At 42.1% G+C, this 15,000-nt stretch overlaps 2 protein-coding genes across 14 annotated transcripts in view; one reads left to right on the top strand and one right to left on the bottom strand.

Moving 5' to 3' along the window:
* LOC123505842 (ankyrin repeat and SAM domain-containing protein 1A-like) overlaps positions 1-10,936 on the bottom strand; it is an 86,255-nt gene extending 75,319 nt beyond the window's left edge. For 10 of the 12 annotated variants that reach the window (XM_045257607.1, XM_045257608.1, XM_045257611.1 and 7 more), the window contains exons 1-4: positions 10,698-10,936; positions 10,186-10,203; positions 2,591-2,671; positions 1,695-1,851 (exon numbers count right to left, since the gene is read on the bottom strand). In XM_045257607.1, coding sequence (XP_045113542.1) covers positions 1,695-1,851; positions 2,591-2,671; positions 10,186-10,203; positions 10,698-10,801 — 360 coding nt within the window. In that variant the 5' untranslated portion in view covers positions 10,802-10,936. The remainder of the gene's footprint in view (positions 1-1,694; positions 1,852-2,590; positions 2,672-10,185; positions 10,204-10,697) is intronic. The other 2 variants (XM_045257610.1, XM_045257615.1) reach the window with 1 other exon arrangement.
* Positions 10,937-11,076: 140 nt separating this feature from the next.
* LOC123505844 (transmembrane 7 superfamily member 3-like) overlaps positions 11,077-15,000 on the top strand; it is a 12,231-nt gene continuing 8,307 nt past the window's right edge. Inside the window, exons 1-2 of one of the 2 annotated variants that reach the window (XM_045257620.1) lie at positions 11,077-11,840; positions 12,168-12,240. In XM_045257620.1, the coding sequence (XP_045113555.1) occupies positions 11,232-11,840; positions 12,168-12,240 (682 nt within the window). In that variant the 5' untranslated portion in view covers positions 11,077-11,231. Of the gene's footprint in view, positions 11,914-12,167; positions 12,241-15,000 lie in introns of both variants that reach the window. The other variant, XM_045257619.1, reaches the window with a different exon arrangement.

Genomic DNA, 15,000 nt, shown 5'->3' with positions numbered 1-15,000 from the left:
GTCTCTGACGAGACAGCCAGACGTTACCCTACGGAACGAGCTCAGAGCTCATTATTTCCGATCTTCGGATAGGCCTGAGACCAGGCACACACCACACACCGGGACAACAAGGTCACAACTCCTCGATTTACATCCCGTACCTACTCACTGCTAGGTGAACAGGGGCTACACGTGAAAGGAGACACACCCCACCCGGCCGGGGAATCGAACCCCGGTCCTCTGGCTTGTGAAGCCAGCGCTCTAACCACTGAGCTACCGTGTGTGTGTGTGTGTGTGTGCGATTTGTGGACTACAGTTTTTATTTTCTTAGGGTATTTTTTTGTTTTGTTTTGAATAATGTATTGATCAACTATGATCTATATTATGAATAATTTTATAATAATTCCTACATGTAATGGCATACTGTGGTCAATAAACTATCTATCTATCTATCTATCTATCTATCTGTGTGTGTGTGTGTGTGTGTGTGTGTGTGTGTGTGTGTGTGTGTGTGTGTGTGTGTGTGTGTGTGTGTGTGTGTGTGTGTGTGTGTGTGTGTGTGTGTCCGTCCATCTACTCAACGTCTTTATAACAGTAAATATTTCACTTAACACATATTATTTGTGAGTCTGTGTCGTCCTTGCTTATTGGAGTGCATGTGTGCCTGTATATCTGTGTGTCTGTGTAGTTTTCCTCCTCTTCATTATCATCACCACCACTCTAGTTCATTCTATCTTGTGTTGCCTCATCACCACGATCGTCATACTGTCATCTCATTACCCATACTACTACTATCATCATCATCATCATCATCATCATGTATTCGTAGTCATACAATCTTTCACTATTACAAGTACTACCACTATCATTACAATATTTCTTGAGATGTCTCATACTACTACTACTACTACTACTACTACTACTACTACTACTACTACTACTATTATCATCATCAAAATCTATACCTTTTTTCTGTAACAGTCCCTCGTATTTAATACCACTAACATCACCACGACTCTCTCTCTCTCTCTCTCTCTCTCTCTCTCTCTCTCTCTCTCTCTCTCTCACGCCCAGTGGTCACAATGATTGAAGTTTAATCAATCTGGTCCCCCAAAGCGTTCCCCGCCCTCCGCCTTGTAAGATGACCATCAGAGAGAGAGAGAGAGAGAGAGAGAGAGAGAGAGAGAGAGAGAGAGAGAAATGAATTAATATAACAATAATAGATTGAAAAGTAAATCTCTCTCTCTCTCTCTCTCTCTCTCTCTCTCTCTCTCTCTCTCTCTCTCTCAAATCCTATCTCTCTTCACTTCCCCTCCCCCTCACGCGCGACTGACCTTGGGAGAGTGGCATGGAGGAGGAGGGAGGACTGGACAGGAGGGACAAGTGGAGAGGTGGAGAGCGGGAGGGAGGAAAGGGAGGGGCTGAGCACTGATGGAATTTCGAGAAGCCCCTATAGGAAGGCGCCCAGACTGACCACCACCACCACCACCAGGAGGGGGAGGAGATAGCGGATGACAACAACACAGAAACAACAACAACAAAATGGGAGGAGGAGGAGGAGGAGGAGGAAAATTAGAATGAGAAAGAAAAATGAAGAGGACCAGAGAGGAAATGATAAGAAAAGACACTCACTCACTCACTCTCTCTCTCTCTCTCTCTCTCTCTCTCTCTCTCTCTCTCTCTCTGATATGAACAAGGGTACAGCAACACGTTACCTGGTGGTTGACGTTAGAGATGGAGGGTCCCTGGTGTAACAAGGTCCTCACTACCTCTGTGTGTCCCGCCCAGGCTGCCAGATGGAGGGGCGTCGATCCCTCGCCGTCCTGCACATTGCAAGATGCCTCGTGGGCCAGCAGCAGCGCCACTACGTCCCTGCAGGAGACGAGACAGACGGAAGATGAGTCACGGGAGGGAGTACTGTGCAGGCTGGAAGCGTCAACACTCTTATTGTATGTATGGAGGTTGTTATCGGGGCAGACAAGACACAAAGAGGATGGGAGACATGATACCACTGAGGCTGATAAACTTTATGATGGTAATGGAAAACCGTTAGCTCAGGATATGACGTGACTCTTATTGTCATGTTGACTGTCTGTCACAACCACATTTCATAGATAAGCTCGTGAAACTTATATTACTATAATTATTATTATTATTATTATTATTATTATTATTATCATTATCATTTCAACTCAAACCTAGTTACTCATACAGTCAGTTGACACGCTTCCCACAACCAGGCTTAATTAAAACAAACATACACACACACACACACACACACACACACACACACACACACACACACACACACACACACATTCATGAAAACCGCGACGCATGTCTCCAGAATGAGCAACCAGTTAGATGATGACAGGCTGCCTGGCTTAGTGGGTTCTCTCTAAAGCTGGTGTTGTGTAACCAAGATATGCATCAAATCCCCAAGCAGAGATAGGTAGGTAAGGTTGTGCATGGTGAAACATCAACCAACTGATTCCAGCCACGCATAGTGCCACAATACAATGACATGTGCAGGCAAACATAAAACCTTCGCTCTAGGACCTAAGTGGTGGGTCCAAGGTACAACCTCACTCCTAGAGTCTCCAGCACTTACTTGTGGCCGTTGAGCGCCGCAAGGTGGAGTGCCGTGTAACCGCTGCTGTCCTGTACGTTGGCACCAGGGCCACGCCGCAAGCTGGGGACAAAATTAACAGTGGAATATTAGAGAACAGACTCGCAAAGACCTGCAAGGAAAATTACAATGAAACCTCTCCTTTCCTTCGATCTTACTGAAATATCTAAAGCAAATGCTGTGAAATTAGTGATGCCATGTAATTTTGATATGAAATGGTTCACATATAAGTACTTGCCAATATCATTCATGTTGTTTTTATAATAATACAGCCCAAACTATACATATATGGTAACAATTTAGTCTTGTCTCTAAGTTACAATTTCATCCAATAAAAGAATACAAACCTCATAACCACACAATGCAACAACCCTGCCACCCCTCTCCCCAACATCTCCCGACCAACGCTGCCGAGAGATAACAACTGCAAACATCAAGATAAGATACCCGACCATGCATTCAACTTCACCTTAATCATGGGATGAGTTAAGTACATGTAAAGAGAACAAGGAGAAGATGAAGGCCATAGCGAGAGGGATTCAAGCAAAAGGTCCAGCCAGGAAGAGTCAAGTCTCGCACACACACAGCGATGATTCAGGCTCTTCCTAGCGTGGCAGCAACGGCACAGGATGCCTCACAGTCAAAGGGAAGGGGAAGGGAAGCATAATTGTACGTGGGAGGATGTGAAGAGAGGTGAGAATAATTACCATTTACAGGAAAATAAAGAATAGGATAAGAGACAAAGAGAAGAAAACGACTTGTGGTTGTGTGGCAACGGTGGTCCTGCCGCTACGGGGACGACTTAGCCATGGTGCAGCAGGAAACGATTTTGCAGACCTGCTGGCTGCTAATAGTGCTTGTGGCTCTATGGTTCTGTGGCTCTCACGCCTCTCTTCCCATAAAACTAATACATAATGATAAATGTGTACTGCACTTACATAGCAACTGACTTGAACATAATTTGCTGGTGTACTAGTAATAATATTGATATCAATTATCCCCTTTTTTTAGTATTTTCATTTTCATTATCAATCCTATCTTTACTAAGTGTATCTGTTGTTGCTGCTGTTGTTATCGTCAGTGATGGTGGTGATGGTGGTTGTAGTAATTTGATGATGATGAAGATGAGGAGGAGGAGGAGGAGGAGGAACACTACAAAGAGTAGTAATGAAGGATTAAAAGCACTGGTCAATGTGAAGGTTAGAGTAAGGCTGATGTATGTCCTGTGTACACACTCAAGGTTTTTCCTACTGCGATGTGTGATGAGGAAAATAATAATAGGAGAGAAGAAATTGGAGAAACAAAAATAAACACAAGGGAAAACAAACATCACCATACCAAATGTACCATGCGAGATTATTAATGCTAAGCTACATTAACTAACTGGAAGAAGTAAGAACAAAAAGAAAAACCAGTCTGTAATCAACAACGCCATATTCTGTTCAATTCCTCCCAGCATACCACGACCCCAGTCACCCAATGCTCCTCATCTCATCTCCCCGGTCCCCAGGTCCCCCACCCCCTCCAATGCTGCTCAGTGCGTCACTATTACTGGGCGGCAGAGGACAAAGATGCATTTCCGTCCCCTAGTAGTGGTGGGAGCTGTGGCGGTGGGAGAGAGGAGGGATGGATGAGGGACACCCACACCGCCAAACCTCGGGTACAACAGACCTCGAGCAATACGACATCCTCCTCCCACAAAGCCACATCAAAACCAAACGTCATTTTGCTTTCCGTCACTTCAGTGCCACAATATACTGAAATTGTAACACGTTCTGTTCAGTGAAATGTTTCCGCACAAAAAGTACAAAAGAAAGAAGCAATGCGTTATATCTGAAGGATGCGCCGTAAGGCCGTCTAACCCCCGATGCCAGGCCAACATCGCACATCAATAAGGCCATGCCAAGCCGTGTCTCAGAGTCACATCACATGTGTGTGTGTGTGTGTGTGTGTGTGTGTGTGTCACAAGACATGGTCACTGTCATGATAAAACAGTTCCCTGTATCTTTTTGACGGCACAGTCACTCGTAAGTCAAGACTGGGAGAGTAAGAGTATCCCTGCCTGGCATCGCAGCGCAACACAGGACATCAAGTCCATTTACTCCTAACTTTTAATATAAACTTGTACATAAAATAAAAGACACGAAAACAAATGTGTACATGCCAGATGTAAGGCCATTGTTTTTGTGGGGCAGCTCTTTTAGTGCTGTCACGGAGTAAGAAAGCCAGACTACACATGCCACCCACAGCAACCACCCCGAACGACACCACTACTACGTACTATAGTCAAGCTTCCCGCAGTTTGAACCATTAAGATACCCGAGGAACGACTCTATCTTGACCCACGTAACTTGAACAGGGAGTCAACTCGTCCTACTCTGCGACAGTAAGGTTCACTTTCTCACATGTGCGAGCAACCTATCCAACCATGCTTGTGGTCGCCACTTGATACAAGCGGAGCCACTCCCACCCGGGAATGAATGCCTCAGCAGACATTGTTGTCACACGAGGGCACATCGCAGCGTGACTCGGCAACACCACAATGCAGGTCATCACTCATCACTCACTCAAACATTTTGCAGCACCACCACGAATTGCTGCCACTTTTCGAGCAGGTGTATAGGTGTGTACTCTCTCTCTCTCTCTCTCTCTCTCTCTCTCTCCAAAAAAAAAGCACATGATCTCTTCTAAAGCTGTACATAAATAAATAAACATCCAAACTTATGCACATCCGAAGACCATCTTCAAGGAATCTGTCAACTAATGACTGTCAAAATTAACTTCTTTTATGTCAAAAGGCGCCAGCAAGAGCAACAAAAATTACAATAAAAAAAGGGCCACTGATGTGCCTGGCCCATATAAAGATATAAAAAAAAAAAAAAGCGTCAGCCAAAGCCAGAGGATAAGTATCTTGAAACCTCCCTCTTGAAAGAGTTCGAGTCAGAGGAAGATTGAAATACAGCAGCAAGCAGGGTGTTCATAATTTACCAATTAATAAATTTTCTCTTCAGCATTTGTTACAAAGACCATAAGTTTGCCATCTTATCAATACATTTCCTTATTTACATTTGTCTTACCACAAGTCTGTTAGTGACATGCTATCATGGGACATACAATCATGATCACTATTTTCTTTAAAAAGTATTCACCAAGCATGCAAATAAAAAAGACCAGTTAAAGTCTCAAAGAACTATCACAACAAAAGCCCAACAGAAATTACATCACAATGGAATCCAAGTTATATCATGAGTTGCCCAATGCCTACCAACAAACTGCTGGTGGCTACAGTGGTGCCAAGCAAACCACTGCTCATCACACTGCAAATACCTTCAATGCACAATGAAAACAGTGTTAAAAAATAAATGAATAAATAATAATAATAATAATAATAATAATAATAATAATAATAATAATAATAATAATAATAATAAAAATAATAATAATAACTAGTAATAATAATAATAATAATAATGGGGATCCTTAATAATATATTTTTCCCTTTATATTTCTTTTGAAAAGGTATCAAAAGGTATATTGGTGATGCTCGAGACATTTCTGTGTGCTCCATCAACCAATGCCCAACACAAGTCTTGTTGTGTACAGCAAATTTTGTTCTCAGCAACATTTCAATTTCACTGGACAATACCCACAATCCTGACATACAATGGGGTTACAACATGACAAACTTTAAAGAAAAGAAAAATATAAGTTGAAAATTCCATTTGAAAGCCATATTCATGACTAATAAGATAAACTCAAATTAATTCTAACACCAGAAGCACTTTGATAGTCAATATATTAGCTGGAACAATGATCACATTTTGGATGAATATTTACATTTACCACGGAAGTACATAATTAAGGGTATTATTTTAAGGGTAGTATTTCCATACAAATCAATAAACAGTTAACTCCTTGAGTGTTACAATATGAATGGTACATACTGATCTGGGAGAGTTTCACTAAATCAGTTGATATAGTTTAGTTTCAGTCATGATTTGTATATCGATCCTGTATACCTTAGTATACACCTATGTATTTGAGCTGCTAGCCCCAAGAATGATCCACAGAACAATCACATCAATGCTTGGTAAAAGAGCATGTACAGCAACTGTCTGAGATGGTAATGCACACGAGGTTACAAATCTTAATTTCTACAGTTCCTCTTACATATGTTTTCACTTTTATTCCTCTCAAAGCCTACATACACCATTGCCACATTACTGGCTGTATGTACTACAGTTATTATTACAAGCCCTCAGGCCTTGAAACTCTCAAACTAGTACATTAAACCCTTCAGCACCACTTCCTTTTTCCCACCCTAGACCCATGTGCCCCTTGAGCTTGCCCCTCTCCCTTCACCCCTTTTCTCCAGCAGCCACCACTTTGTTGGCCAGCTTTGACATATGGTGACATGACGACATAGCAGTCACTGATTTGCTTCAGGTTATCTCCAGCACATAGTACCATCCCTTAAACAAAAGCACAAAACACTCTACCACCCATATTTACCTACCCTTTGAAACACTAGATAGTTTCATGTACACCTAAATGTGACGGTTTATCGTAGTGCATCCTCTTATTACGTAGAACATGAGTATGTAATGCTGCTAAACAGGTCAAGCCTCCTTATCCTTATAGTGTTTTAAGTGCTCATCCCTTTGATAAAGGAACATGATATGGCTGAATATATTTGAAGTTCCAAATAAAATACTCATGAAGATTGACTAGCTATATTTTTTTCTTGAAAATTTGGCCATGGCTACAAAATATGGCTAATTGGAAAATTTTACTAATTCATGCAGTCATGGGTTTCATGCTTAATAAGATTATGTTCAGCAAAGGTACAGTGCTTAAACAAAGCAGAATATGCATTCACATTTCACACACTGCAATGCACACAGTTTTAGTTATCCTTATGACTCAGCTAGCCACAAACTAGATTTTTTAAATTCTGATCTAATATTTTTTTATGGTGAATTTAATTTATTTATCAAATTATTTAAATCAAACCAACCACGGGTGAACTGCATAGTACCAAGCTTCCTAATCTAAGTCTCAATGATACGAGCCAACAGCAATAAAGCACATAGTTTATAACTTGATATGTTCTATATGTAATTTTTTCCACTCATCTTAAAAGTCTAGCAAAATCTAAATTTGGTTACTAGTGGCAGGCAAGAGAGATTACAGGGAGGGCAGAAGATGAGAGGAGGTGCACCAACTGAAGCATTGTTATAGCAATAATGTTAATTGTTAGTTAGAACATTTTGGAATACAGTACCTAAAAAGCATGAGGTAAACAGCAATAAAAAAAAAATACATTTCTCAAAACAAGATGACATTCTTTTGGAGTGTCTAGTGAGGTGCTAGATGAGTTATTGTTTGGAAGTGAATATCCTTTTGTTATGTATTACTTTTCCATTCAATATGCCTTTCTTGAATGTCATACACTTTTACATATTGTGCAAATGAAGGTAATAATTCTAACAATAAAGTAAGCAAAGACATGAAGATGGCATCTTGGCCTTCTTCCATCAATCCTGATTTGATCTTGGCTCCTAGGACCTACCAGTCACACTTCCTTTCAAAACCTCCATATCATCCATCAGAAACTGATAACAGCATCAGTAACAAATTATCGCTACTTTAAGAGTCATACTTGCTCCTGCCTGACTTTAAGAGTCATACTTCCTCCTGCCAGTTACCCACACAGGCCATGAAGGACAATGATAAAGCCACCGGCCACAATACACATACTCAGATTCCAGCCAGGTATTTAGCACCGTGATGGCGGATCACTTCTGGGCGGTCAGCCCATTTCTTCAACGTCAAAGCCAAGGCAGGGGACCTGCAGGCAGCCATCCAGTATAAATTGATTCAAAGCTTTGATTCCCAGCACTCTAAGAGAGTACTCTCAGCAAAACTTACCTACCAAGATTCAGGGCCTAGATTATATCAGTGGACGCCACCCATTTTGAGTCAACTGACTCTCCCTCCAGCCCTTCAGTAAACTGACTTCATCCAATTAGCAAGATTAGTGTCCCTGTGACAACACTGACATGCCAAAAAAAACACAGAGGTACGAGCAAACCTCATAATTCAGAAGAAAGGTTGGCACTGCATTCGTACTAGCACGGTATATCCCAAATCTTAAAGCCATAATCCCATTTGGCTTCAAGGACAGGAGCCCAGGCTTCACTTGGTGGGGACATCCCAGACAATGCCGGAGACGTTACCCATCCCTGAGTTACTAGGATGCACCAAGGAAAAAGCAAATGCTCCTGATGGCTCTTGCCTTGCCATGATAGAGACCCCAATGGGTCAAGGAGACTCCAGATCAGTGAAGCTGTTAAGGTATCCAACCCAGCAACTCTATTACTCTACGACAATAGTCACCAAACACTTCCAGGTGGTACATGAGTGCTTTTGGAATCATATGCTAGTTTTAGTTTAATTAAATCAATTTATTTCTCAGAAAAATTATTATTGCCTTACACAAGATAATCTGGCATCAATCAGCTGGTGGAGAAGAAATAGATGCATCTCTCACATTAAACTGAGTTGTGTTCCTTTTTATTAGTTCATTTATGTGTTATACTTATAAATAAATTAATATTTGCTGGAATTGGGTTTTTCTGTAACCAGATGGTGTGCAGGGACTGGACGGGACCTCCAAGCGGTACTCACTCAGGAAAAGAAACCATCACTCTATAGGCTTTGATTCTGGGAGGAAGGAATAATGTCTCACTCCCGCACTCTGGCCCAAGGTGGGTAGCTGTTAAGGTGGGGGCTTACCACCATTATCAGTGCATGCCACAGGGAGGAAAGCTACCCAGTATCAGCAACTAAACTGGGGTCTCACATCACAAGGCGAAGTGCAGCACACCTCAAACCCGCACTCGAGAGAATCAAAGACACCCCTTGGTTTCAGCAAAGAAGTTAATAACCTCTAAGCCCAGTCCAGCAGTCGAACCCATGCTCAATGGCTCTATGCATGTAATATTACTTATAACTTTTATCTGTACAAGCAATGCAGATTTAAGACTTCACACTTAATAAATGAAGGGTCATTTACCAACATTAAAGACATAAAGACCAACATATAAGTAGGCTGTAAACATTCAGCCAGTCACAGAAAATGCATTTTAAAGTTACTTAGCTGGCACTCACTCAGACTGGCAGACCACGATGATGTCATATATCAACCGTGCCTGTGCAGAAGACTACATCATGATACATGTGACCAATTCTGCCTAAATAAGACCACATAGTATAACCACGCCAAATTTTAAAAAAGATTATTTTAAATTGGAGTTTTAATTCCTTGACTGTCATTCAGTATTACTCTAGAATAAACCAGAGCATTCTACCAAACCTTAGGCAAATTAAGGAAATTCCATTGTCAATTTCGCTGCTGTAAGTTCACGGAAGGAGCGACAAGCAGATGTGTTTGATGGAGTACATGCAACCAATCATTAAAACTGCCAACTATGTAACCTTGACAGCCTATTTTGCCATGACTCCCTAAAGTATTCACACAGAATATCTCCATCTCTTTCATACTATTCACTTACTATTCAAGGACATGCAGACTGTGAAAGACATGGAAGAATGACATTATACTAGATATTACACCCACACTGCCACAAGAAGCCTATCATCTTGGATACTAATATTCCTAACAATTAATTCATTTCTGTCAAATTTCTAATGTCATAGCATTACTACCAACTTAACTTGAATCTACAATGATGATGTTCCCTTTAAAAAGTGGTATGACAAGCTGACACTGACGAAATAAACATATTCCTCAAGTGATCGTAACATTTTCTAATCACTTCCTTTGTTACAGGAAGAACATCGGTTCAAAACTAATAATTCCTGACCTGTCAAAGGACTGCCTGAATTAGGGAGTGGTGAATAATGGTGAAGCAGTGTCTGGCTGAGTCTGCCACTGCCACCCCACCCCTGCCACTACCACATTGCTATTAATGACTTGATTTTGTTTATTAGCAACAGTTCCTATCTTCATATCCTTGACATATCAAGTGTTTTATCCTCAGGAAATGGGCGGGGAGGGTCTCACCTCGCCAGCGGACCAGACCTCCTCGACCTGGCACTCAGGATCTTCTCCACCACCTGCAGGCTGCCGTTCCTCGCAGCCTCCAGCAGCTCGGCGTCCTTCCCCATCCTGCTATATTATCTACCACACATCTCCACAGTGTTTTTTTTACGGAATATGTCCACTGAGTATTGCGTCAGAAGCATTGATCAACAGCAGCCATCACTGACGCCGCCGCCCCCTGCCAGCAGACAACCACACTACTCCACAAGGCTCAAGATACCTTCGTCAATGTCTTCCTTCACTGACAAGGACACACACACTGCTTTGCCTAATCATATCTTCCATAATACTTTGTAGATTAGTAGATTATTTATTTTGATGCGATAATGCCATGAGTCGGGGCCAGCGTCAATTTGATATCACCTTGATAAGATATCTCGGGAGGAGAGCGAACGCGTCCCATCAGCTGATTATGGAGGTAAACAAGGCAGCTGTAGCACCTCTCTTGTCACCTCCTGGCATCGCGGCCTCTCTCTCACCTGTGACCATGGTATAATGAAGCAACAGGGGAGGACATTATTTTGTGTCTGGTGTGCGTATTTGGTGTGTGCTTGTGCTTCCTGGAGTGGCGTGAAAACCAAAGAGAACGACTCGACAGGCACTGTGCCTGTGCTGACGGCCACGAGACAGAACAAAAGCCAGCCTGCCGAGGGAGGACACCACATTAACCACACCATCTCTCTCCATCACCTCGTGTCGCCCAATGCAATTTTGAGTCCAGAGGCTTTTGCATTGAACGCTTCAAACAGCAATTCCTTGGAGAATGAAAGACAAAGTAGTACATACGTCAGTCCCACCACTGAGGCCTTGCCACTGCCAGACACTTCACCACAGACAGTGTTACTCCAAGATGTTACTAGAGCCACAGAATACAGCAGGGGCCTCGATGGTGAGAAAACATTGCAAGGAGGTGAAAGTCTAGCCTCCTACAGGGGTGTGTCAGCCAACTCAATTTCAACCATTCAGTCCTTTCATGAAAGTAGATCAAAAAGTAGTGATTCAGAAAATGAAGAGCAAGGTGTTACTGAATCAGCACCATTCACTGGGAATCAGAGTGTTGAAACCACATATGCCACCACACCACTGGATGTCACAACGGCACACATTCATCACAACAAACAAGACCATGGACAAACAGTACACCAGTATCCAAGAAGTGTTTGTGACAATACTGATGGTATGTTGATCACTGTATTATTGTTTGATTGCAAGCCATTAACAGATGTGTGTGTGTGTGTGTGTGTGTGTGTGTGTGTGTGTGTGTGTGTAATTCATCTCGGTCATCTGCTGGTCACCCAGCCAGTCTTCCCCATTACGGAGCGAGCTCAGAGCTCATAGACCGATCTTCGGGTAGGACTGAGACCACAACACACTCCACACATCAGGAAAGCGAGGCCACAACCCCTCGAGTTATATCCCTTACCTATTTACATTCATCACAACAAACAAGACCATGGACAAACAGTACACCAGTATCCAAGAAGTGTTTGTGACAATACTGATGGTATGTTGATCACTGTATTATTGTTTGATTGCAAGCCATTAACAGATGTGTGTGTGTGTGTGTGTGTGTGTGTGTGTGTGTGTGTGTGTGTGTGTGTGTGTAATTCATCTCGGTCATCTGCTGGTCACCCAGCCAGTCTTCCCCATTACGGAGCGAGCTCAGAGCTCATAGACCGATCTTCGGGTAGGACTGAGACCACAACACACTCCACACATCAGGAAAGCGAGGCCACAACCCCTCGAGTTATATCCCTTACCTATTTACTGCTAGGTGAACAGGGCCCACACATTAAGAGGCTTGCCCATTTGCCTCGCCGCTTTCTGAGACTCGAACCCGGCCCTCTCGATTGTGAGTCGAGCATGCTAACCACTACACTACGCGGTGTGTGTAATTCATATTCACCTCCTCGGTCGTCTGCTGGTCACCCAGCCAGTCTTCCCCATTACGGAGCGAGCTCAGAGCAAATAGACCGATCTTCGGGTAGGACTGAAACCACAACACACTCCACACACCGGGAAAGCGAGGCCACAACCCCTCGAGTTACATCCTTACCTATTTACTGCTAGGTGAACAGCCCATTTGCCTCGCCGCGCCGGGACTCAAACCCGGGCTTCTCGATTGTGAGTCGTGTGTGTGTGTGTGTTTTTTTATGCAAAAGGGAAACCTGCCAAGGGTAACGAAATATTGTAGAAAAAAAAAGCCCACTTTAACTGCAAGTTTGCTAAAAGATTAAGAAGGAATTAGCCAGAAGACAGGGACAAATGTCTTGAAACCTCCCTCTTGAAAGAAATCAAGTCATACGAAGATGGAAATACAGAAGCAGGCAGGGAGTTCTAGCATTTACCAGAGAAAGGTATGAATGATTGAGAATACTGATTAACTCTTGTATTAGAGTTGGACAGAAAAGGGGTGAGAGGAAGAAGAAAGCCTTGTGGAGCAAGGCTGCAGGAGGAGTGGAGGCATGCAGTTAGCATGAAAACAGCAACAAAAGATAGAAAGAGATGTAGCATTTCAGATGAGAAAGAGGCTGAAGACAGTCAGTCAGAGGAGGGGAACTGATGAGACAAAAAGCTTTTGATTCCATCCTGTCTAATAAAACTGTGTGAGTGGAACCCCCCCCAAACATGCAAAGCGTATTCCATACAAGGACGGATAAGGCCCTTGTATAGACTTAGCAGTTACAGGGGTGAGAAAAACTGGCGGAGACACCTCAAAACGCCTAACTTCATAGAAGCTGTTTTAGCAAGAGATGAGATGTGAAGTTTCTAGTTAAGATTCTGAGTAAAGGACAGGCTGAGGATATTCAGTGTGAAAAAGGGAGACAGTTGTCACTGAAGAAGAGGGGATAGTTGTCTGAAAGGTTGTGTCAAGTTGATAGATGGAAGAATCAAGTTTTTGAGGCATTGAACACTAGCTACTAAGTTTTTTCTGCCACAATCACAAATCTTAAAAAGATCAGAAGTCAGGCATTCTGTGGCATCCCTGCATGATCTATCTATCTATCTATCTATCTATATATATATATATATATATATATATATATATATATATATATATATATATATATATATATATATATATACATACATACATACATACATACATACATACATACATTTATACATACATACATACATACATACACACATGCATAGTACTTACGTATAATACATTTGCCTCTCCCTTTCCACATCGACCCTTCCTCCCTCTCCCCCCAACAAGCTTGGGGTTATGTTGAAAATTGAGGATTTTGTGTGGAGGACAAGAAATTAGCAAAATAGGGGGGAATTTCACTTTTTTTTTTTTTTTTTTTTTTTTTTTTTTTCCTAACCTATTCTAGCTAGCTGCACCCTCACCTACCATCCTGCTAAGACATTAACCCAACCCTAACATAACAAAACACCTTAAAACTTTCACCACTATGCCTTACCAGTTAGGTGAAGAGACTCTCAGGCCGATAGAGATGTGTACAACCCTGCAGTGTTGTTAACAAACATGTGGCAGGTCTTCTTCACATCTCTATATTGCATCTTGAATATTAGCTACTGATACTAAATATCTCACATTTTGTGACTTTTCCTGCCAAAAAACTGGCACTGTTCGCTTCACCCCCGTCCCATGAGTAGCCATATTAACAAATGACAGTGAGCCTCTATCACAGAGGTGGGCAATTATCTCAATGCAAGGGCTACATAAAAATTCATAATCTTATAATGCAACATAGTATATATTAACCCAAAGTAATTAATATTTAAAAGAGTAAATAAAAGGTTTTTAAAGAAAAGCCATTCTCTTATACATATGCATACCTGTAGGGAAAAAAAAAAACGCTCACTATTTTATTTGACGTTGCTTTGTTAACTTTCTCTTTCAAATTTACTAACATTTGTTGGGCAACATGCAGCGCATGGCCATAGTATTCCCACACCTGCTTTATCAGAATGCCTGAATTGCCTCTAAAACAAAAGAAAACTGTGACTGAATTATCATGGAAAGCTGTCATTGGTGGCCCCACAACTGAAAGGACATTACTGGCAGGACCATTCTACAGACACCGTGACATCTTTACATCCCGCTACCCACAAATCCCAGTTATAAAAAAATGGATATCCATTTCAAAGTCTGCTACACAGCTCGCAGGACTTAGAAAATCTCAAATTTCTGCCACATCCCCAAGTGCCATTACAGACAAACTACACTCGTGCCATGCAATTCCTCTCGTTTATGGCAGACTCACCAACCCTTCTACACGATTTGTGA

The sequence above is a fragment of the Portunus trituberculatus genome, chromosome 18, assembly GCF_017591435.1.
Source record: "Portunus trituberculatus isolate SZX2019 chromosome 18, ASM1759143v1, whole genome shotgun sequence".
Classification (NCBI taxonomy): domain Eukaryota; kingdom Metazoa; phylum Arthropoda; class Malacostraca; order Decapoda; family Portunidae; genus Portunus; species Portunus trituberculatus.
This window is presented reverse-complemented; position numbering and strand designations above follow the sequence as displayed.